A 24,910-nucleotide genomic window follows, 5' to 3' on the forward strand; every position below is an offset into this window, starting at 1 on the left:
CTCTCTTTGGTACATCCAAGCTGAAAAGGCACATGCTGTATCCAGCGGGCGGGGGGGGGGAGATTAGGAGTCTTCGAAGGGAGATGGGATTTAAATCCCCTTACCTTTCCATAACCTTCCCACTCCACAATGGGTCTCCTTCAACCTGCACTAGCCTTGGACCAGCATCTTAGCTGGCATAAGTCCAAGGAGAGGACAGGGGTGAGAAGGCTGCGAAAAAGGATGAGTTCCACTGTTACTGCCGGATCCACCCCTCCTGCAGCCTCCCTGCCCCCCACCCGTTTTGCCCCCTCCCCACCCTCACAGCCTCCTTACCTGCTCTGGTGGGTCCAGGCATGTCTGGCAATGTCCTGGAAGCACTGCTGTCTCTGGTGGCCACTGTATGCTCCATTGGCAGACATTTTACTCTGTTCCACTGTTGTAAGTGGCTGCCCATGACAGCCCAATCTGGAATAGAATTGGGCTATCCCTGTCTTATGTCACTCTAAACTCCATGACATTATCACATAATTTCTGGTTGGTGGTGGTTAGGTTTCCCTATTGAAAGAGCTGTAGACCAATTAAAGAATTCACTACAGATCCAAGGCCTATTCAAAGCTATGTCACCTTGGCCAAAGTCATTGTAGTGGTATTACAGGAAGCCATTAACACCATCTGACACAGACTAATTTATTTTTGCTTCTGTCTCACAAAGAGTGGTGGTTTCTTTGCAGAGCATATAAAAATGAAATTGCATGTCTGGGCCAAACTTACCATTATTTTTGTTGCTGCCAGGTCTGACATTCAGCTTCCAGTCTAGAGGGGTCATTCGAAGCTGTTAGCCAAGACGTTCAGAAATAGACAGGCAAACTATGCACTGTGGAATCTGGCTTACAGCATGAAATCTGTTTGAATCTTGACAGCCTAGCTGTTTTCCACTATGCAATGCCTGTGTAACTTAAGAGCCAGCGCAAGGGGTCCTATCACCAGAACAAGAGCACACCACAGCCTGGTGCTGGTATGCATTGTCCATTTTTCTCCAGAGAAGTCTCTTGCAAAAAAGCTAACCCTTAGTAGAATTTACTTTTATATCATCTATTTGTGATCAGGATTTTTAATGTATTTAATTTATTTAAAACATTTATACCCCACCTTTCCCAAAGCTCAAAGCAGCTTTCAAAACTTAATACATAAAATACAGTATAAATTTGTTAAATGAGCAGTTCAAATCTAGAACATCATTTAAAGCCAGCACAGCAAATAGTATTGTATAGTAATTCTAAAAGCCCATAGGTGGTGACAAGTAAAAAAAAACAACACAACAAGCTGAAACAAACATGTGAATACACAATAAAAACAGGATTGACAACTAGGACTGTCAGGCTTGACAAAACCAGAATTGACAATTCCACCCTTACCTACCCCCAAAAGCTAATGTGAATAAATGTTTTTAAGCGTTGCTGGAAATTCTTTCTTAAAGGGGCAGATTTCAGATTTTCTGGCAGCGAGTTCGCTAAGAGAGGTGTCACACAAGAGAAGGCCTTGTTTCTTGCCACTGCCCTCCTCACTTTACCAGGCAATGGCACTTTCAACAGGGCTCTCTCAGATGGTTTAAGAGGGCAGGCAGGACTATATGGGAGTAGCAGTCCCTCAGATACTATGGTTCCAGGCTGCATAAGGCTTTAAAGGTAAGTACCAGCACCTTGAATTAGACCCGGAAACAAATGGGTAGCAGTGTAGCCGCTGGAGCCATTGAGTCCCTGTGATCATTTGGGCTGCCGCATTCTGTACTAGCTGCAATATCCGGGCCATCTTCAGGGGAAGCCCTATGTAAAGTGTGTTACAGTAGTCTAAATGGGATGTCACCAACACACGGACCACTATAGCCATATCTGACTGATATGAAAGTACTACTGTCACTATAATTTATATAGCAGTTTGAGTATCTAATGCAGCGTTTCCCAACCTGTGGGTCACAAGCCAGTTTCAGATGGATCCCCATTCATTTCAATATTTTATTTTTAATATATTAGACTTGATGCTACCATGGTATGTGACTGCATTTGGGGAAACATCACAGGTCTTTACTTTTAACAGGCTACTATGAAGATGCTTTTAACAATGATCAATGAGACTTACTCCTGGGTAAGTGTGGGGTAGGACTGCAGCCTAGGATTGTTAATTTTCCTGCTTGATGATGTCACTTCCGGTCATGACATCACTTCTGGTGGGTCCTGACAGATTCTCATTCTAAAAAGTGGGTCCTGGTGCTAAAGGAGTGAAAACCACTGATCTAATGTGTTCTGCTTCTTTTAGAGGCAGGCCTAGAAGACCTTCAGATGAGACAGGCCATGCCAGTAAACTGGAAGAAAAATTTTTCCCTTTTGCGGCAAAAGTTTATGTGAGTGGTTACCTGTATAGGTTTCTCAAGGGCTTGAACAGTCTTAAACCAAGATGGACTAGACGTACTTCAGATAAGCTGCTCCTCCTCCTCCTCCTCCTCCTCCTCCTCTTCTTCTTCCTCTTCTTCTTCTTCTTCTTCACCTATATAAGTTTTATGCACTAGGTTTTTCCAGTGACTTATACACAGTAGATAATGGAGCTATTAGAAGTAGGCTGGTAAGTGCCCAGAAATACAAAGCATTATGATTATAATATTTCAGGATATGAATTGGTATACTGAGATGGTAGAATTCTGGGATGTTCTACTTTGCCCTGCAGATGTGGGGTTATAGGTTCAAATGCATAAAAAAAAATGCAATAGACTTCCCCATGCAAAAAAAAAAAGTTCTTTCTGCATGTAGTAAATGAGAACACTCTAGGAACATTTTGTGCAGACCTTTATGTAATTTGCTTGTTTACAATGTGAAGGATGATTGTTGAGGAGGAGACAAAAATGTGACTCCCAACCTGCAGTCTGTAGTGGAATAGTCAGCTACTCACCTCACTCTGCATAATGTGTAGATGGGATCTAATAGCACAAGCCTAACTTGTGCTAGAACAGGCAGGCCAGTGAGCTTGCGCTGTGTCCAGCGCAAGTTTGGAGCTGACTGTGACTCAACCAGGAGCAAGGGGAAACTTTCCCCTTACCCCACGTAGAGTCACAGTGGCCCCAATGGGTCTGCTTAGATCTGCACCACCTGACAAGGCGACACAGATCTCAGCAGAACAGAGCAGCCATGAGCCACTCTGTGCTGCCCCGGAATGGAGGCTAGGATCCTGGCCCAAGCCTCCTCCCTGTTCTCCACCTGCCCCCCCAGGTCCCCACGCAAGCTGAGCTCAGCTAACGTGGACTTACCTTTCCTTGCTGCTGCGGAACCTGGATTTGGCCTTCCTTGGACTGGCATACCTCTGGGTGCCAGTGCAGCTTATACCCATGGAATCGCAAACGTGCTTCACGGCACATTTGCAACCCTCCTGGGCCGGCACAAGTTATTTGCACTGGCGCAACAAGTGCTTAGGATTGTGCTCACAGTCTGTGGATAAAGAAGAAGGTTATAATTTTAATGTCAGTGAGAGACTCCTACACACAATGCTATCTGGGTGTGCCTATTTGCCTTTTCTGCATACATTTCTACCTTGTTGTAAATTGAAAATATATTCATTCAAAAAGTGGAACTGACCATGCTGTCTGTAACAGCAAGCAAGGGCAGGTTAACCTTCTGTTTATCTCATATGATTTTTTGTTGGGTTTTTTTTTGCCTCTACTGTACTCCCAGCAGTGGCACAAGAAACCTTATCCCCCTGCTCTGTTGCAGGGAGCTGACCTTACCTCTTCCTCCAGGACAGCAGCAACCATTGGAGATGCTGCATCATCATTAGGAAAATCCCTTCTGCAGCACAGGAAATAATATAATATAATAATATACAGTATTTATATACCGCCTTTCTTGGTCTTTATTCAAGACTTTATTCAAGGTGGTTTACACAGGCAGGCTTATTAAATCCACGCAGGGATTTTTACAAATTGAAAGAAGGTTCTCTCTTTCAAGAACCACCACATTCAAGGTGTTACACTCCGATCTGGTTTAACATTCTGGCCTCCATCCTCCCACGCTCCGAGCAGATGGAACAGCTCAGCTGCAGCTTGCCAGCTGCTTCAAGGTCGCACGGTGCCGGTGGCCTCGAACTGGCGACCTTGTGGATGTTAATCTTCAGGCAAAGGAAGTCTCCAAGAATGCTTAGAGACCAGGAAATTAGTGGAGTGGCTGCCCATGATGCTTGCCTAAGAGTCATGAGAGTGATTTACCTAGAAGATGCACCTGAGATTACCTACAGCCAAAGGCTCAGCCTGTAGTACAGCAGTGCCTTGACTTTCATACACTTGACTTTCATCACTTTGCTCTTTCAGTTGTTTTCGATTATAACCACTTTTCAAATTGTGGCTCAAACCATGTGCTTTCCTCTTTCATCCATCCTTCCATCCAACATTCATTTCTTATGTTTATTTTTCTCTTATTTCTATTCTGTTTAGGTTTTGCATGCATTCACATGTGTTATATCGGGCACACTCCTAACCAGGTCTACTCAGAAGTAAGTCCTATTTTGTTCAATGGGGCTTACTCTCAGGAAAGTGTGGTTAGGATTGCAGTCATAGTTATTGATTTTTTTGCCCACCAAAATAAATTTGCAAGCTATATCAGGCTATGCTTTGACATTTACTTTTTTTTAAAACTTTTGTCCATGCTCTGGTCCCTAATCAGATGAAAGTACAAAGTATTGCTGAATCTGAGTACATAAAAAGGCTAGAAGAACCTTTTAGTCCATTTTAAATGTCTCATTGTGGAGAGAAATTTACAATTGGATCAAATAACTGTATTCTTTATGTATTCTGTTCCAGAAAGAATATGAGCCGGAGTTGCCTGTTGAAGGCAGAAATCAGAGGAAAGCAGGACAGTGGCTTCTTCGATTCCCCTCCTCTCTCTGTCCTGCCAAATGATTTCAAACTGTAACAGTTACAAAGACTATTATCAGAATTGTTTGTGTTAAAGCAGCTAGTCAAAGTGTATCTGAACCATTTATTTCAAGCAGGTAGCCAAGCGTAGCCCAGGTCTTCTGTAAAACAGCTTAGTAGGAGAGTTGTGTATGAAATATTTGAAAAAAGAAAGCTTTTGTTTAGGAAAACCATGGATTTACTCCTCCTTTAAAACACATTGAGAAACGAGTCACACAAGCCAATCCTAGACACATTAACACAGGAGTTGTATTAATTTAACTGATGTAGGGCTGAGGCTTGTTGTTATATCTTGTTTCTGGCAAGGACAGCAGGTGTGACTTGGACACCAACAAGTTATTTCTTTGTTTTCCAACACTTTCTTACAGCTGTTTCCTTTTTTCTCTCTCCTCCATTCCTCTCTCCCCCCCCCCCCCATTTTTACCCCTGTTCTCTCTTCCTTCCTACCAGGGCCTTCTAGGGATAAACTTCTGAAACAAATGTAAAGCAACAGCTTTTTTAAAGGATATGTACAACACACCCCTCTTCAGAACAACAAAGTGGTAATAAACTGTGGTCATGAATTAGTGAATATTAGTGAACAGTGGTAATAAATTGTGGTCATGAATCAGAATATTCAAATATTTTATGCTGCTTCTTTTGTCAAGGTCGGAGAACAGCTTCTGGAACTTTGACTTCTCTGTCTCCTTAACCATCTGTATCATCAAAGATTTTAGTCCAAAAGAGGCCTGTGTCCTCCTCAGCTGCTGCATGATGGGCCTTGGCAAGTCTTGAGATGTTCCACCACATTTCAGTCTTGAGGGCAGGTGAATGGCCTCAGACATCCACAAGTTATGAAGGGCATAAATATCTTTCATAAATACCTACAGCATCCCTTTTTGACACTGTAGGTCAGTGGGTTCCCAAACTGGGAGCCGTGGAAACCAGTCAGGGAAGCTGCAGAATCCTCGCAAAAAAACCACCGCTTTATACAATGTGTGGAATTGTAGCCCTAATGGAGAGCTGCAGCCAGTGGTCCAGCAGGTCAAAACAGCTGCCAGTATGAAGTTTGGGAACCACTGCCATAGGAAGTTTCACCCAAAGTCTCCAGTTTTAAATTTGTGAGTTCTAGCTTCCTTTTTATGGTCCATATACTGTTTATATTGAGACTTTATCAGTTCAATCAACAGAAGCAAAGCTTAATACCAGTTAAGCAGGAAAACAGTAATTACTCTTGTGTATTTGTTTTTGTGCTTCAAAACATACCATCCAAAGCAAAGGAATAAGGAGCCCAAAAACGGGAAACACAGCATCCTGGTTGTATCAGATGTTGGGAAAGGATTTCATCCCTAGCAATGATGTTGTTAAAATACTATGCCAGTGAATGTACGTATGAGATGTTTAATATCAGATCTTTTAATAGCACAGCTTTTCAGGAGGGAAGGAACCATAATATTATTCACTCTAGTTATCTCGGAAACATTAATTAAACAAACTAAACTAAGAAGATTAGAAGATTAGAGTACTGCCTGCTTTACAAATCTGATTAAAATAATGAAGTTGCAATTTATTTCTCTGTTGATGAGTGAAAGCTTTTAAAAATAACTCATAGAACAAAGAGAGCTATTTTTGCTCAGGATCATCCTGAATTACTCATATTGGTTTATATTTAATTCAAGAGTTAGGTGATATTGGGGGAAGTGAAAGTTGTTTGAGTCTTTGACGTGTGCGCACATGGCACTGGTATTTGTCAAGTGTGGCATTTGTGCATGGAGGGGCAAATATGGCCATTGCTCAACTTCCAGTTGTAAAAGGAATGCCTATGGCCCATCAGCAACAAGACCGAGAAGTATTAAAGACTTCGGTGTTTAGACTGTCCCTGATAGCTTTCAGAAAAAGCTAAGAAGACCACCTTATTTTGAAAAGCAGTTTGCAATTGTGGTCACTTGATCTGGGTTCCTCATTCCTGTTGGTTTATTATTATTTTTTACTTGTTTGTAATTTTTGTTTTTATTAATTAGTGGTTGCTATGATTTTTAATTATGCTTGTAAGTTACCTCAAGCCATACAGTGATATGGACATAAATCTCTTAAATAAATAATAACTTGGTTCCTGTTCCATGTTTTACCAAGCGACCAAACACAGCTCTTACTGACCATTAGAAATTCGTATTTGTCATGGAAAGCTAACATAAACAAAGCAGTGTTTCAGAGCTGGCTGGCACGATTCTGTCAACTAGGTTTTTCCTAACTAGTCTGGCTACAGAAAAAGTTGAATTTTCTGTGTAGGGTATTTTCATAGTATTACTCATTAGAAATGTTTGGGAAATAAATCAACATTTTCCAATGTGGACAGTTCAGAGATATGTACTTTTCCTTCATGCATCAGGTGAAGTATGTTTGAAAGAGTCATAGTAGAGTCTTTGCACACTTTATACTTTACACAATGAATAACTATTGACATTGTTCTGCTCTGTAACAGATTCACTTAAACTGAGACATTAAAAACATTTTTCTTGAAGGATCTACAGGCTGAATATATTTATTTTGCATAGTTTTTTACATGCCCCCACAAGAAGGTTCTGAAGAAAACCTAAGGTTGATAACTCAGAGCCCAATCCTGAACTCGCACCGCTGGCGCTATGCAGGTGGTCAGTGTTGCAAATGTGCCATAAAGCACGTTTGCGACCCTCAGCATCAGTTCAGCGCCAGTGCAAGCTCAGTGCCAGATGGCGCTGAGCTAGCGCCAGTGGATCACTCGCGTTCCGCGTCTTGGTAGTCATGCGGACTGCCAGGTGGCGGGGAGGCGGGGGAGCAAAGGGAGGGCTGAGAGTAGGTGCACTGCGGGAAGGAGAAGGGATCCTGAGCCTCCATGTTGGATCCACCACCCAACACAGAAGCTCTTGATTCTGTGGTGACCCAAGGGTTGCCGTAGAATCAAGTAGCCCCATTGCGGGGCTACTCACCTTACCTGGGGGAAGGGGACAAAAGTCTGCTTTTGCTGCCAGCTGATGCTGTCCAGTTAGCGCTCAGGATGCCATGGCAGTCATTTTCAGCACCACAGCAGCCCCATGATCTGGGCAGCATAGGATTGGGCTGCCCTTGTTTCATCATAAACACCCGTGCATAGGATTGGACTGCCCGTGTTTCTATAATTTGATCCTACAGGCCAACTACATGTGACGTTAAACCTGTTTTTAGAAGATGGGCTTAATGCGGTAGTGGATTGCAAGCAGCCTTTTATCCACAAAAATTAGCTGCAGGGACCTTATCTAAGTGAGAGTGTGGTGTGTGTTGAATGTTGAATCACCAAGTCCCCTATACTTTCTTTGCTCCGAAAATCACCACTCAGTGGTGATTTCCCCCCAAAACAGCTGTGGCCAACAAAAAGGTATCATATGCAGTTTGACCTCAAGTCCCATTGTAATCAAGAGATTTAGGGTGCAATCCTAACCCCTTATGTTAGGACTTTCCAGCAGTGGTATAGCAGCACCAATGGGACATGTGCTGCATCCTGTAGTTGGGTGTCACTCACTGAGGCCTCCTCAAAGTAAAGGAACGTTTGTTCCCTTACCTCAGAGCTGCACTGCCCTTATGCTGGAAAGCACTGATATAAGGTGTTAGGATTGTGCCCATACAGAGTGTCAAGACTCATTTAAACTTAGGGGCACTAATACACCCTTGACTGTGTGCCCTTTGCAAATTAGGGCAAATTTTGCCCTAATTTGCAAATTTCCCCCCCCCCTTTGCAAATTAGATTATTTTCTACAGAGGTAACTAGATTATCATTACAACTTTGCTCTCTCTAAAAGAGAAAGCTCATAAACATAGCTTGAGTTATCCCATCCTTCAGTTGGGCTCTCGCCCAATAGGGCCAACAGGAATCTCAAAAGCCACTAATGCTAACCCTTTGCACCCAGGGAATCTTTGGGATATCAAAATAGTTTCTGGCAGACTTCTCAACATCTGTCTTCAGCTTTAAATCTTCAGTGCAGGAGAGATTTCATAGCTTGCCTTGTTGAGTGAATCAATGAATTATATTTGTTCACAACCAATGGTCAGTATACATAATTTGCTTATACTGGTTTCTATGACTGCTATTTTAGTGATCCTAGGTACTATTTTAACCCCTGTTAACCCAGGGGTTTCCAATCTTTCCCGCACTGTGACCCACCTTGTCAATGGGACAGGTTAGTCATGAGTGGTGCTCAGTCAGCAGTCACTTTCTCTAGACACAACCCAATATTTTTTAAGAGGACTGAGGGCCCAGTCCTATCCCACTATCACGCACTGGTGCAGCTGCAATGCAGTCCCAAGGTAAGGAACAAGTGTTCCCATATCTTGAGGATCCCTCTGTCCCTCCACCAGAGCACACACCCCATTGGCACTGGCAAATTGGATAGGAATGGGCCTTGAAAGGTTTAAGGGAGGCATCACTTCCCAGGCTGTACAAGAAATTTATTTTGGTCCATTGTCACCTCTTGTTCAATATGTGGTTTAAACCAATTAGGAAAACCTGCCCAATCTTCTCACTAAATGCCAAGTGGAAAGAACTCACAAGGTGTGGATCTTTCAAAGTGCCTTCAATTTTCTGGGAGAAAATTACTAAATTATTAGCCAAATAAGGGCCCAATCCTATCCAACTTTCCGGTGCAGCCACAATGCATTCCTGATGCAAGGGAACAGACATTCCCTTATCTTGAGGAGGCCTCTGAGCCTTGCCACCACCTGATGCAGTACACTCCCCATTGCTATAACTGCACTGGCACTGAAAAAATTGGATAGGATTGGGCCCTATGGCTACAATCTATCCACACTTTCTTATGAGTAAGCCCCATTGACTCTAATGGGACTTCTGAGTAGAGAGGCAAAGGACAGGGCTCTAACAGCCCGATCCTATCCATACTTTCCTGGGAGTAAGCCCCATTGACTAATGGGACTTACTTCTGAGTAGACAGGCATAGGATTGGGCTCTCAGGCTACACTCCTATCCACACTTACCTGGGAGTAAGCCCCATTGACTATAATGGGGCTTACTTCTGAGTAGACCTGCACAGGAGGGGGCTCTAAGTCAAGGCGCCAGTGGGAGTCTTTGAACATTTGCAGAACACAAGCAATGCCTCCTTGAGCTGGTGTGGACTGCATTTGCGGGTGCCAGTGCAGTCCCCAGCTGCAACTTGTGCCCCTGCTATGAAATTATTGGACAGGTCCACTGGGGAGGGCTCCAAGGGTGGGAGCCGGTGCCCAGGTAATTCTTGCCTCTGTGGACCAATCAGGTGCCCAAGCCCAAGAGGCAGCCAATGGGCGCTCGCTCCCTTGCGGACCGTGATGCAGAAATCTTGGCTAGAGGTGGCCAATCCAGAGCAGCTTCGGCGTGGAGTGCCCCCCACCCCTCCCGTTCCGAGGCTTGGCCGCAGCTGCGGCGCCTCCCGTGCTCGCCCTGCTCTTGCTGCGCTCAACATGGCAGGGCTCGGCAGCATCATCTCCGGCTTCGGGCGCTGCAGCCACGCCGTGGTGCGTTCCCTGCCGGAGTCTCTGTGCCGGCAGGCGCTGCGGAGGGAGAAGGGCCGGGAGGTGGACTTCGCGCGCGCCGAGCGGGAGCACCAGCTCTATGTCGGCGTGCTGAAGACCAAGCTGGGCTTGCAGGTGCTCGAGCTGCCCGCCGACGAGAGCCTGCCCGACTGCGTCTTCGTGGAGGACGTGGCCGTGGTGTGCGAGGGCACCGCGCTGCTTACGCGCCCGGGGGCGCCCAGCCGGAGGAAGGAGGTACAGGCTGCGGAGCTGGGCGGGCAGGGAGGCTGGCTCTGGGGCGCCTGGCGGCGGAGCGCGCCCTCCCGTCTCCTGTGGAGTCCGTGGGGCGCCTCCACTTCCCGGCACGGCAGAAGGGTGGGGGGCTGCTGCTGCTGGGGATGGGTCAGGCTACAAACCTAGCCACACTTTCCTGGGAGTAAGCCCCTTTGACTATAATGGGACTTACTTCTGAGTAGGCGTGCCTAGAACTGGGCTGTCAGGCTGCAATCCTAGCCCCACTTTCTTGGGAGTAAGGCCCATTGACTATAACGGGACTTGCTTCTGGGTAGACGTGCCTAGGAGTGGGCTCTCAGGCTGCAATCCTATCCCCGCTTTCCCGGGGGTTAGGCCCGTTGACTATAATGGGACTTGCTTCTGGGTAGACACGCGCAGGGTTGGGCTGTCAGTTCCCCAGCAGAGCAGGGCAGGCTGCTGCTCGCCCTCAGCCACATTGACTGGACCTGCAATGGAAGAAAGGCTGGTGGAGCCTGGGAAGGATGCTTGGGAGCGCGCGCCCTGCACAGTGATTCGGAGGAGGCTTCTCTGGGTGCGCTGGGTGTGGCGTGCGGAACTGTAAGGTGTGGCAGGCTGGGCTAGAAAGGGGCGGGGGAGAGGATGCTCGGAGCCATCGCAGCCTCCTCCTTGCTCTTCTTCACCATGAACTCAGAAGCCCTCCCTCTCACCACCCATCCATCTATCCTTCATGAGGCCAGCGCAATATCTGCAGATTGGGGTGAGGAAGAGAAGTCTCTGCACGCACCAGCCTTGCCTTGAATCCCAGTCAGTTTTCATCAGGTTAAAAACAAAAAACCCCAAGATGATTGCTATTTGACTGGACTGAAAAAGATAATCTTGTGCCTTTCTTTGTGTCTTCCTCCCTCCCCTTATTTCAGGAGCAATGGGGCTTGGCAAGATCTTTCACATAAGCTTTTAGGAAGCACTGATGGCTCTCATTTGCTTCAAAGTAAATCACAGCAGGTTTCTTTTTAATGAAGCCAGATCAAGGGTGATGCACATCACATCTTGTCAGAAATAATTAAAAACCCCAGGAATCTGCACAAGAGCCAAAAGGAATCTATACTAGCACACACAGTGGAAAAGTTGGGTATGGGTGTTATTGAACTAATGTATTTTCTCTGAATTTTGGTAGGTATAAAACACCAATGGGTTTGCCTTTGGGAGTGCAATGAAACAGACTTGACACTTGTCACACTGAAATGGCTATTTTAATTGTGTCCACTACAGTTTATTTATCTTTGAAAAAGTGTCCACACATTTTATTAGGTTAACAGTTCTATGTTTGATGCAGTTACATTGTATTTATCTACACACAACTACAAAAGTTTTAAAGGTTATTCGCTTACCATACCAGTATAAATTTCTGTTTCATGTATTGTACTAAAAATTTGTAGCTTGCTCAGTATTTCAGTTGTCAAGTCACTAGTAATTAAAAAGACATCTTCAGCTGCAACCTATGCACACTTTCCTGGGAGTAAATCCCACTGAACTCAATGGGACCTACTTCTGAGTAGACATGAATAGGATCACCCTGTAAATGTATCAAGTTCTGCTTTCTTTAAGCCAGTGTTTCTCAAACTGTGGGTCAGGACCCACTAGGTGGGTTGCGAGCCAATTTCATGTGGGTCCCTGTTCATTTTAATATTTTATTTTTAATATATTAGACCAGGGGTGTCAAACTTGTTTCATACCGAGGGCTGAATAGTGTTCATGACGCCTGCTGAGAGCTGGAAGTGATGTCATTAGGCAGGAGTTAATGTAATTAAACAGGTCATATTAAAAAATAAGTACTTTTTTCTTACTTAGGAACTCATTGGCTGCAAACAGAAGAGAAAATGCACAAATCTTGATCATATTTCAAGATATGAGAGAGCCCAATTTTCACGTGGGCTGCCCTTTCAGCAGTAACACCACAAAACTACTCAGCAGATGAGAGCCTGAGGGCCAGATAGAAAGCTTCTGTGGGTCGTATCTGGCCCCTGGGCCTTATGTTTGACACCCCTGTATTAGATAATGCTACCATGGCATGTGACTGCTGTTGGGGAAATGTTACAGACCTGTACTTCTAACACTACTATGCATATTCTTTTAACAATTATAGTAAATAGGACTTACTCCTGGGTAAGTGTGGGTAGGATTGCAGTTTAGGATTGTGAAAAACTTTCCTGCTTGATGATGCTTATTTTATGGTTTAAGTGCTGTTTATCCACCTTGAGTACCCTTTGAGGAGAAAGGCGGATTACAAGTCCAATAAAAATAAAAATAATAATAATGTCACTTCCCGTCATGACATCACTTCCGGTGGGTCATGGCAGATTCTTATTCTAAAAAGAGCGTCCTCGTGCTAAATGTGTGAGAACCACTGCTTTAGCCATTTCTGCCTAGCGTTGCATATACGCAACAGGGATCAAATGTGTACACCTGTGGGTGGGGCAAAAATGGGTTAAATAAGGCAAACTGTAAGCTCTCAGATGCACTTCCTCTTGGAAAAGGCTCTAATCTATCCCAAATAAAATGAATTCCATACACAAAAATTAATGATATAGGTGATCTCCTTAATTTGAGTCATAATATAGTGGACCCCCATTTTACAATGGCACTCTGTTCCAGAAACGACATTGTACTGAGAAAATATTGTGATGCGAACCCAATAACATTGTCTTTTGGTGACTGGTTCCAAGACCTCAGAAGGTGAGTTTCTCCCACAGAACTAAACTATTCCCCTCTCCAAAGAGTAATTTAAAAGGTACCTGCAGTGATCCTTAGGAGTCATGGTTATCTGTTTACACAATGTGGAAATTATAAAATGCAAATTTAATAAAGGCTGTATCCTTCCCTCAATACACACAACCTCAATGTTAAAAGCGCTGTTATCAACTGAGACACTATGTAGAAATCTGTCCTCCCTTCATGTATACAGCCACAATACTATAAACACTGTTATTGGCTGAGATGCTCCCACATTGCTGATTGCTTATCTATCACCCATTGCTGATTGCTTATCTATCACGCAGGAGAACCTGTTGGCTGCAATTGTAATCCTATTGTAAAGAAATTGTACAGTGAATCTTGTTTACTGCGGCGAACCCACTGTAAAGTGATTGGATCATAAAGTGAACCTATTGTAAAGTGGGGGATCCACAGTATTAATTGAACAGAATTTCAACCAAGTGCGTGTCTTCTGCTATACATATTGCTCTTTCTTTTATTTTTCCATTGTATAGTCGCATATTGTAAAAGAGAGATCCTGAAACAGACGAGGCATACTTGCTCATACATTTTGCCACAGCCCTATACAAATACAGACTTTGATAATTATTTATCTGATAGATCAGCGGTCTTCAAACTGTGGACTGCTGTGTTGCAAGATTACTTGTTCGGGCATGGCATGGTGATGGTGGAGGCTTTCCATTCTTTGTCGCTGTCTCCCCTTTTCACAGCTCATCTTCTCAGATACTCGTGCTTGGCAGCTGCTTCCACTGCTCATTGCCCCAGCAGGCTCTGCACCCCAATTTCTGGGTAGAAGTGGCTGTCTGACTTGAGTTTCTGAGATTAGCTGCAAAAAGGGGAGGCTGCGGCACAGAATGGAAAGCCTTTGTTGCCACTGCCTTGTGCTAGGGTGTGGCAGGTAATCTTGGGATGCTGGATCTAGCCCACAGGCTGGGGTTTGGAAGCTACCGTGATAGAATTTGCACCAAGCATCTTTTTTAATCTTTCCTCCCCAAGTTATTGTGTAGTATTCTGAGTTCTTGGAATGACTGAAGTAGAAACAGACCACTAAATTTTTCATTTACATCAAGTTTTTAGAATAGATTGCTTCTGCTTGCTGTATTTCAGTTCAGTTTCTATCAATGTTAATAATAATTGTAGTAATATTAAGTGGCAACAAATCCAAATATATTTTGTTGCATCAAGCTTCGGTCTATGGAGGTACCCCATGAGCTGTAATTGGTTTCTAGAAGATGGTCATGTCAGGAACCACCTCAGCAATCCATCCAGACAGGCAGGGATGAGATCAGCCAGCCAGAAAATGAAATAAAAGCAGTCAGCAGAGTCTGATTTGAGAAAATGTCTGAAACAGATTAGAGGCTAAAAAAACTAGGCTGTTTAATAATACACCAGGAAAATACAACAGAAGTCTTCTATGGAGTGGCTATTTCTAGATACTGGCAATAGCAGACCAACAAAAATGGTATTGCATGGGCACACAATCCAGCGAAAATTGGGGGCTTAAGCTAAATCGAAATCTGCATTTCAAAAACTGAGAAAATGTGTCCATGTCTTCAACAGGATGTAATTATAGAAGTCCTTCCCAAACTATATGTGAAGCACACCTAATGTGCTGCATGAAAATTGTTAATGAGCTTTGAAAAGATATTAATAGAAGGCTGCTGTGAGCCCAAACTTACTTTGACATGGAGGAGGTTATCTGCTGCATCTCTGCATGATTTCTGCTCTGGCCTTGGCTCCTTCCAATCAATCTCCCTTGCCATATCTCAGCATTAGAAATGGTTGGATCATTAGGTCACTCCTGATGCAGAGACATGGCAGAATTTCTGTATTTGCAGAAGGCTTGCATCAAGTTTCTGCTTGAGTCTCTGCTCTGGGCTTTTCTCCTTCCAGTCAGAAGGCATCTACAGAACAGTGAGTCATGCAGAAACATGATGGGGTTCAGTGTGAGACAGTCTTATTCATACACACTAGAAGTAGACCTTTTCAGGTATAAGACTAAAATGTGTTTCCAAGACAAAAAAAAATTATAACATCTAGCAGAAATTTGAGGAAACATGGATTACATCCTGGGTTATGGGGAGGCACCTGGTGGTCCCTTGAACAAATCAGATCCCAAGGAATGTAGTTTGCCACCACTAGTTGCCAATGTCTACCTTTCTCTACTCCACTAATGCTGCCAATGGTATACCATTGGAAGCTAAGCAGGGCCAGGCCTGGTTAGTACTTGGATGGGAGACCGCCTGGGAATACCAGGTGCTGTAGGCTTATACCATAGTCTTTCGAGACTGAAGGTTGCCAACCAATGTATCCTGAACTTTGTGTTGGACTGGAAAGCACAACATTTGAAAGATAAGAGTCTTTCAAGTCTGCGTCGGCTATTCTGCTGGTGCAGACTTGAGAAGCCCCATTGCAGGGCTTGGGGCTTTCCCCAGGGGAGGGGAATGAAAGTCCCACCAAGGAGACCTCTGGCTGCTTCCCAGTGCCCACTGGATACAGTGATAGCTGCTTTGGGCACCTGGAAGCTCAGGGTTGGGCTGTAATAGACTCTCTTATTTATTTGAAAAATTTATATCCCACCTTTCCCATGCTGAAGTAAGTGCCCAAGGCAAGAATCGCATGTCATTAATTCTTTAATCTTATATTCCACTTGTATGCAAAATAACTGAGGTAATAACATTCGAACAAGTAACATGATGAATTTGATTTTTTGTCTTTTTTGAATTGACAGTACAATAACATTTCATTTGACCTAATGCTGCAAGGAAAATCCCGTGTGCTCACAAAATGAGGAATATGTGGAAATAATGGAACACTTATTTATAGATGAGGCAGCATTACTAAGGTCCTGAACTTTGGATAATGGGGTTTCTGCTGCATCTGCTAGTATATGAATCTCAGTTGTTAGTCGCAGATCATTGGTCATAAGTGCAGATAAGTTGAGAATAAGCATAATATTCAAGCCAAAATCCTGAATGTATCCACACACTGATATACTGTAGTTGCACTACTCAAAGCAGATACTTCAAGACAGAGCATAAGCCTAAACATCTTGAGTCTCCAGCCTGCATTTCTTGTACATTCCAAGTTTTTACACAATAGAAGTTACTGAAATTTCTTTGCAAGCCTAAGAATAACAGAATGGTATTCGATAAACAGGTGCAAGTGATTGATTTATTACTCAGGACCCTTATGTTCAGAAATTTCTGGGTTTATACTAAAGTTTTAAATCATGCCAACTCCCTTTTGCTAAACCTGCCTAGCAATAGACTTCTCTCTGCACTTGCATATTTCACATAAAATTTTCCATCTGCTGTTCTGTGTGAGATAAGTGAGATGGTGTAGGGGATGCTGGTAAGGAATTAAATTGAAACACAAAATTACACAGTTGCATGTGGCTCGTTCAAAGTTTTACAAGCCTAGTTATTGAAGTAAAATAATGACCAACTTCTGTATAAAATATTAATGGAATCAACTGGCTGACAGTGTAGTGGACAGAATGGTGGATGTGGCCCTAGAAGACCCATGTTCCAATTCCCTTTTAATCATTATCTTGTGGTAGGGAAACCTGGAAAGTCACTATCTTCAGTTCGCTTTCCCCTGTGAAATGATTAACAGATTCCCCCTATAAAATGATTAACTTTCTATGAAAAGTTGGTTGAGTGGGTGACGTGCTGAATTTCAATTTGTGCTTCTAGTGGAACATTGAATGCCATGGGCATACTGGAATCCATCCAGAAAGAAAAAAACAGCCAACCGCATGCTGTAAGAGTGCACTCAAACGTTCGTTTTTGTTTTGCCAAAGGTAATAAGTCTTCCAATTTTCATAGTGGAGAGATTTCGATGGAGCCAAGTTGTTTGAAAGATCCAGTTTTATCACCTCTGAGTCTTCATCTGAGCCTGGCAGAGGCTGCAGGCGGATGACTGCAACCTCTGCTGGGCTCAGAGCACCCTCTGAAAGCAAGGGGAGTAGAGCTTCCCTCCCCTGGAGGGTGAGAGTAGGTGTCCCCACATATCCGTGGATACGGCGGCACACCTGTAGTCTCGGCTACCAACAGACTATTGGGATCATTCTTCCTGGAAGCAGTTCTAGTTTCATGGATGCCCAGGCCATAATTGTCACTCCATACTTGGTGTCAGCTGGGGACGGGTAGGTCCAGGGCACAGGACTAGCCCAGCCATGAAGTGAATGATTCAATTCGTATCGGGGCAGGTATTGGGAGGAACAATGGATTCAGGGTGTTCTTCACCCCGAGTCTGCCTCCACTGCCTCCCTATGGCCCATTGCAGATGAACGCTGGATTGATACGCTGCCTTACCATTCCCCATAGTGTTCAGTTTATTCCCTGGTGCATTGGTGGGGGGAAGCCTATTAAGATGCATGATCCATCAAGTTCCCATATCGTGAAGTATTTAAAAGGGGCCCCAAGAACAAAGGAATAAGAAGCGCTCTCCTCAAGTTTGTCATGGCAGAGACAGATCTGGGGTGACATTGGTTGGTGAGCCCAATTGCACTACCCCGCCAGAGCTTAGTGTACTTGACTGAAAGTAATAGGTTGGAGATATCGAATGGGTTGCAAACTTAAATTCCAACCTTTTGTTTTTTTCTGTGACAAAGATGGCAGTTTGCTTATTTTTCAGTTTGCTAGTTTTTTGCCTTGAATGTAACAAAGAAGAGGGAGGATGAACTGGTACAAATTCCCTACCTTGTCCCTACTGGTACAAATTCCCTACCTTGAACTGGTACAAATTCCCTACAAATTCCCTACCTGTGCTGCCCTTCTTTGGATGCTGTTGGACCAAACAACAGAAACATCCAGGAGAACAAATGGACTACAAGGATTGGGATATCTGAAATGTAGTTTAAAACAAAAGTTCATATGTGAAAAGCTTTGTGCCTACAGATGAATTATAACAAGGTTGCTAAGAAGTAGAACGAATGAAAGTGTTGGCCATATACTGCCATACTATAATTAATTAGGGTAATTGACTTCTTTATATTGAACATTATTACCAGCAATATCTTCGGTCGCTGTCAGGTAATGTAAAAAAAGGCTCATTACTGCACAGTTGGCTGTGATGATTCCCTACATTTCCATGGGGAATTAGCACTTGATAGGGGGAAAATTGAGATATGAAAACTTAAGTTTGAAAATTATCACTTTGCAGTATTTACATAATGTCACTTACTACTAAATTCCACATTGCTCTTGACTGCATGGAAAAGACTCATGTATACAAGGCTTTACATATGGTAAACTATCTCTCCTTTTCACCTGCATATACTACTTTTCCCAACAATTCTGGCATTTGGCATGTAGCCGCTGCAGCCTACTAGATGTTAAAGCTATCTACCCCCTTTCCATTCTATTGCTGCTAGAGAAGCAAGCAAAATTAGTGTGAATAGATTGTGGGGGGAGAGTTTGGAGACAAGCAGGTAGGAAGAAGAGATTGTGGATTTAAGTCTTTCATTAGTTAGTTCACTTTAAAATTCCAAGCTACAGAGGGAACTTTTGGAACTGAAGTACGTCTTTCAAATTTGAGGTAAGCGTTATTAGCTGTCAAAACTCATGTTTCTAAGTAAAGAAGTACAGATTTTGGTGATGTCTAAATTTAAAATCTGCCTTTTGGGGGTCATTCCTTTCATATTGGAGTCCACTCATCTGTTTGTTTTTAGAAGGGAACATCTCTGCTCAGCCCAACTTAATTATGTTCCTTTGAAAAGGCACAAAAGTTACGTACACGGACACACACAAAATGCTACAATCAGTCACAAGTTAAGATCAACAATAATACATGTATATTTAATCAAAGGGAGGAAGGAGGGAGAGAGTTGTTTAATAAAACTGACCTAATTAAAAAAAGTCATTAAAGAAAAAGCTATGTCACACAAAATAGAGGTGTGATGTTATTGATTCTTTTGATCCTCTCAGCATTTTGATTCCATCAGTCATAGTACACTTTTGAGTTGAGGGTTGGGAGCATTTCATTGTAGTCCTTCTGCATCTATCATGCTGGAAGATAGCTGAGGAGGCAGCTGTTTCAGTTTCTCTAGGTGAAAGATCTTTTTGTAGAGATGTTCAAAGATGTATGTTTCAGATTTCAGTTTGCTGCCTTGTTTGGTGGCCTAGCTTGTTTCATTGGTTCCTTTCACTGCTTCACTTCATGTGCAGTTCAGATGGTGCTTTGTTTCACTTTTGATTTTTTTAATCTCTCATTTCAATGGGCAAAATTCAATTCACCTCAATTTTTTAAACAATTTTCAGAATTGAATGACAAAGCCAAATAAATTCAATCCAAATAGATGCTGGGGTTTTCTTTTAGGGGCAATAGATGTTTTAATAATTTTGAACAATTTCTGCTGTGCCTGCCATACGTTTTTGGTGCAATCCTATTTGGCCATACTACCACCGGAACTGTTGTTTCAGCAGCAGTTTGTGCTTTATGGTTTCAAACGCTGATCCAGCTCTGCATGTAGCAACACGTTTCTGGGCCGCCACCACCACTGATAGAAGGGAAGAATCAATGAGCAGTGGTGGTGAAGAGGCGCCCTCCTGATGCTGGTAAGTCAGAGGGCCGAGAAGAAGGCGAAGGGTGGGACAATTGGTACAGATTGGGGCAAGAGTAGGGTGTTTCAGAGGCGGGAGGGGATGCCACCTGGCATGAATGACTAGTGCCGGATGCTATTCCCTCAGGAGCCAGCTGACACTCACCCTTTGTCTCCTTAAGCTTGGTCTGGTCCAGGACCTTGGTCTGGACCTCCCTGGCAAGTCTGAGGAGACTCAGTGGTGGCTGTGGGGCTTCTAGAGGGGGTTCCCAAGACTCCCATTTGGCTCTTCTGCACCATAGCACACAGTGCAGTCTGTTTTCCAGTGGTTGCATGGTATGGTGGTGATAACGATCTGTGGCCAATTCGCATTAAAGGTAGAAATGCTGCTAGTAGGATCCCTGCTAAATTTCAAAAAGATAGGAGTTATCCATAAAACAGTATTTGACATTTAAGCTGATAATTATTTTCTTTTGTGTCCAGTTTGGACCAGAGTCTGAGGAAATGCAGTTCTGACCTTGAGAGTTCACTTTTCTATCCATTTCCCTCCCCTCCTGAAAGACAGAAGCAGGAGTTTTCAAGGAATTTAATATTTCTGTGTTTAAAAAGAGAGTCAGAGCAAAAGTAATACGGGCACAAAGATGGGGATTGGTCTGAGATGACTGGGTTGAACTAGAAAGGGTCTGGGTCCTGGAAACAAACAGAGAAAAAGATGAATTGCACCTACAAGAAAGAAGGTGATTTTTTGTGGGGAGAAATGGATAATTTAGGAACAAGAGTGTGAAGGAATTTATTGATTTAAGGAACCAAAACCTCCAAGAAAATTCATTCTAACACAGAGCTTATAGGGCACAGAAAAAGCCCCAAACCCATATGCTTTCCCATTTTCATCGTTCCCATCTAAGAATCACATTGATTGGAAAAGGAAGGAAAGAAAACACCAGTTAGCAGTTTTCATTCAGCTACGGCCTTACTGGCAGATCTGAACTATCATTATATTGTCCCTTGCCTGATCTCTGCCTCCTCCCTATCTGGAAGGAAAGATTCCAGGCAGTTAGGAGAGATAAATGAAGAAAAGGAGAGAAAAGTCTAATGATGCGGTCAGCCATTTTGGATGGTTTTGCTTTAGTTCACAATGCTTTGGAGGGGCCTTGATTCACTTAGGGTCCTCTCTCAAGTAGCTCCAAAGTGAGGTATTTGGTTCAGAGTGATTCTTTCCAAATTAAATGCATAACCCTATTATCTTGTGGGATCCTTAAGGGAGTGTATACCATATTCCATACTGTTTAATAGCTACTGTAGCAGTAACTTTTTGGGGAGCAACCAAAACACAGGGGTCAGGTTGCTGGATGTAGGAGCAAGAGCAGAAGCAGTGAAAAGTCAGACAGAAATCATAAGACAGCAGGCATATTGAGGGTTGAGAATGCAGAGAGAGACAAGCTGCTTGTAGAAGCCTTCTCACTGCTCTTTTATTGAACATTGCAACATTAATTCAGTTACATTCTGTTCCCAGATAGTGTGCCACTTTGGAATCGCATACAGGGGTGAGAACAATGGGTGCTTCTTTCTCAGAGTGTCGTATCAGCTATTTTCACACTTCGGCCTGGGTAACTTAGCATCCCCTCGGTGTCCCGTAGGGGGGGGAGGTTTGCCTTGCCTTGCCATATCACCAAAGCCTCAGTGCTCCTCTGCGTAAGCACTAAAACACCACAGCTACATAAAACTGTTGAGGGAGGCTATCTGGAGTTTTGGAATTGGTTACCATCTATATGCTGATATTATTAGATATGATGCTATTAGATATGTGAGAACAGCAGCACATGCTGCTTCTAACAACTTAACTATTTATTGCCTACAACACACTGGAACAACCCAGAGCATAAAAAACTTACTGCAGCAGCGGTCCAACAGAGTTAAACCACTGATGTCCAGTGACCACATAATCTGCTGCATACTGCACTAATAGCAGCTTCTGAACCATCTTCAAGGGCTCCTGCACGTAGAGTGCATTTCAGTAGTCTAATGATATCACCATGGCATTAATCTCTGTGGCAAGATCAAAACAATCCAGGTATGGTTGCATCTGGCATACCAGCCAAAGTTAGTGTGCCCCTGGCCACAGCTGCCAGCTAGGTATCCAGGAGTAGCTATGAATCCAGGAGAACCCCCAAGCTGCAAAGCTGCTCAGAGAGAGTACAACCCCATTGAGAACAAGATGATAGTTCAGTACCCACATCATGGATTTCTGAACTAGGAGAACCTTTGTCTTGTTCAAATATAATCTCAGTTTGTTTGCTCTCCAGATCCTGATTGCCCCTAGGCAGCACTTCAGGATCTTGATAACCATCTTGGTATCTGGTGGAAAGAAGAGATAGAGCTGGGGGTCCTCAGAGTACTGATGGCATCCTACACCAAATCTCTGCGTGGCTTTTCCCAGTGGTTTCATGTAGATGTTAATTAGCAATGGTGAGGTGTGGCACCCCACACCTCAAACAGGCATACCCCAGCAGCAACATCTGGGACCTATCTGTCAAGTAGGAATGGAACCACCACAAAACAGCAACCCCCAACTCAACCAGTTGGCCCAGAAGCACACCCTGGTCAATGGAGTTAAAAGCCACTGAGAGGTCCAGCAGGACTAACAGGAATGCACTCCCCCTGTCCACTCCCTGTCCTAAGGTGACCAAGGCTGTCTCTGACCCAAAGTCTAGCCTGAAGCTGGAGTAAAAAAAGATCCAGATAATCTACTATCCAGGAGCTTCTGAAGTTGAGACACTACCCCCTTTTCCCTAAAATGGGAGGTTCAAGACTGGTCAGTAATTATCCAATACAGTGGAATCCAGGGAAGGTTTTTCAGGTTAGGATGAACCATTGCCTGCTTTAATATGATTAGCAGTACTCCCTCCCTCAAGGACATATTAACCACTCTCCCTGTCCACTTGGCCAGCCCCTCCTAGGTAGATCTAATGAGCCACGATGGACAAGAATTAAGTGGGTGGGCAGACAGTCTCACACCAAAAGGATCCTGTCCACATCCTCAGGGTCCACAAGCCACAAAGAACTCCACAAAACTGAACCAACAGGCACTGAGGGGACATCACATCCATGCAGAAACCACATTCTGGAAGATGTGAGCTATTTTATCTGCAAAGTGGCTTGCAAACATGACATCGCAGAAATCTATGTGTTCTTCCTGATCTATTGGTGCGAACAGATGAAGTAGTACTTGCACAACATGGGACAGTGCTGTTGAATCACTCTCTGAAGACATGATGGGAGCAAAGAAGAAAGATTTGCTCCCATCATCACCATGGAGTAGGCTGTAAAATGAGTTCTAGCCCATGTTTGGTCAGACTTGGCATAAGCCTTCTGCCACTGTCACTCAAGTCATCTACCTTGTTGCATCATCATTCACAATTTCTTAGTAAACTGCTCTGAGACTGCAACAGGATGAAAGTAGTTCAGGGGCCACCTGACCCTCTGCCCTGGTCATTTCCCTATTCCAGAGATCAACCAAGGCATAAAATGAGTCTGGCCTTGGCAGTGGGGAAATCCCCCAGAGCCTTCAGGAAACTCTCAGTATCCATTATTCTCTGAGGATGAAACATATAATGTGGTCCCGCACCTCTATGGAGGTAAGAGGTTGTGACAAGCCTAAACCTTACCAGGAAGATATCTGGCCACGACAACAGCATACGTTAAATCTCAGTAAACACCAGGCCCAACATGTGTCCTGCCTTGTGTGTTGGAGCCAAAATGTTGAAATGCTCTTCAATATCTGTCATAGATAACCGTTTGATAGAGTGGCAAAAACCAAAGCAGAGATTGTGAAGTGGTCTAAAAGAATCTCACCAAATGGGGTGAAGGGACAATCAGATTGCAAATGTAATTCAATGTTAGTAAATGTTAAGAGAAGCACACTCGGACAAAAAAGTACAGACTTCACATGCACACTGATAAGGTCTGAGCTGTCAATTACAAAATAGGAAAGTATGGTGGATAACCCAAAGAAAACATCAACCAGGTGTGTAAAAGCTGTGAAGAAGGTGAATTCCATGCTAAGGGCCTTTAGAGGAAGACAGTTAATAAGACTGTTTAGAGGAAGACTGTTCCTGTACATATCTATGATACGGCCTTATTTGGAATGCTGGTCATTACACCCCAAGAAATATATTGCAGAGTTGGAACAGGTGCAAAAGAGGTAAACAAAAATGACCATAGGGCTTGAACTTCCTTATGGGAAAGACTATAATATTTGGGAATTTTTAGCTTGAAAAAAATGTGATTAATAAGGAGGGCATAACTGAGACATGAAATTATGCATGTTGTGGAGAGGAATTTTTCTGTTTCTCATGGTGCTAGAAACAAGATTATTGCAATAAAACTGATTGCCAACAGATTTAGGATGAACAAAAGGAGGTGCTTATTCACCCAGTGCACAATTTGTCTGTAGAATTCCTTGCCATAAGATGTAACGGCTTTGAAAAGGGATTGGACTGATTCATGAAGCTCAGGTCTATTAATGACTATTAATCATGATGGCTGTGTACAGTTTCATGGGCAACATGCCTCAGTACCAGTTGCAGGAGAGCAATGGTGGAAAAGAAGCTTGCCTTTATCTCCTACTTGTGAACTTTCCCAGGAAAGCTGGTGGGCCACTGTGAAAAATAGGATGTAGAATTGGATGAGCCTTTCGCCCAAGGTAGGACTTTTCTGTTTATCTCATGAATGGGCCCTAGCTTGCATTGCAAAGGAAATCATAGGTTCAGAAAAAGTGCACATAAGGAGCTATAGAAAGAACAAGTCAATTTGCATCTGTTTGCATCTACTTTTGGTCTTACTGTTCATACCATGTAAGTCAGTGTTTCTCAAACTGTGGGTTGGGTCCCACTAGGTGGGTCATGAGCCAATTT

General features: G+C 43.6%; 1 protein-coding gene across 1 annotated transcript in view; it reads left to right on the forward strand.

Annotated features, from left to right (window-relative positions):
* Nucleotides 1-10,372: 10,372 nt before the first annotated feature.
* Nucleotides 10,373-24,910, forward strand: part of DDAH1 (dimethylarginine dimethylaminohydrolase 1) — a 67,033-nt gene continuing 52,495 nt past the window's right edge. Inside the window, exon 1 of the mRNA XM_066625016.1 lies at nt 10,373-10,678. Coding sequence (XP_066481113.1) covers nt 10,373-10,678 — 306 coding nt within the window. The remainder of the gene's footprint in view (nt 10,679-24,910) is intronic.

This window comes from Tiliqua scincoides, chromosome 4 (assembly GCF_035046505.1).
Source record: "Tiliqua scincoides isolate rTilSci1 chromosome 4, rTilSci1.hap2, whole genome shotgun sequence".
Classification (NCBI taxonomy): domain Eukaryota; kingdom Metazoa; phylum Chordata; class Lepidosauria; order Squamata; family Scincidae; genus Tiliqua; species Tiliqua scincoides.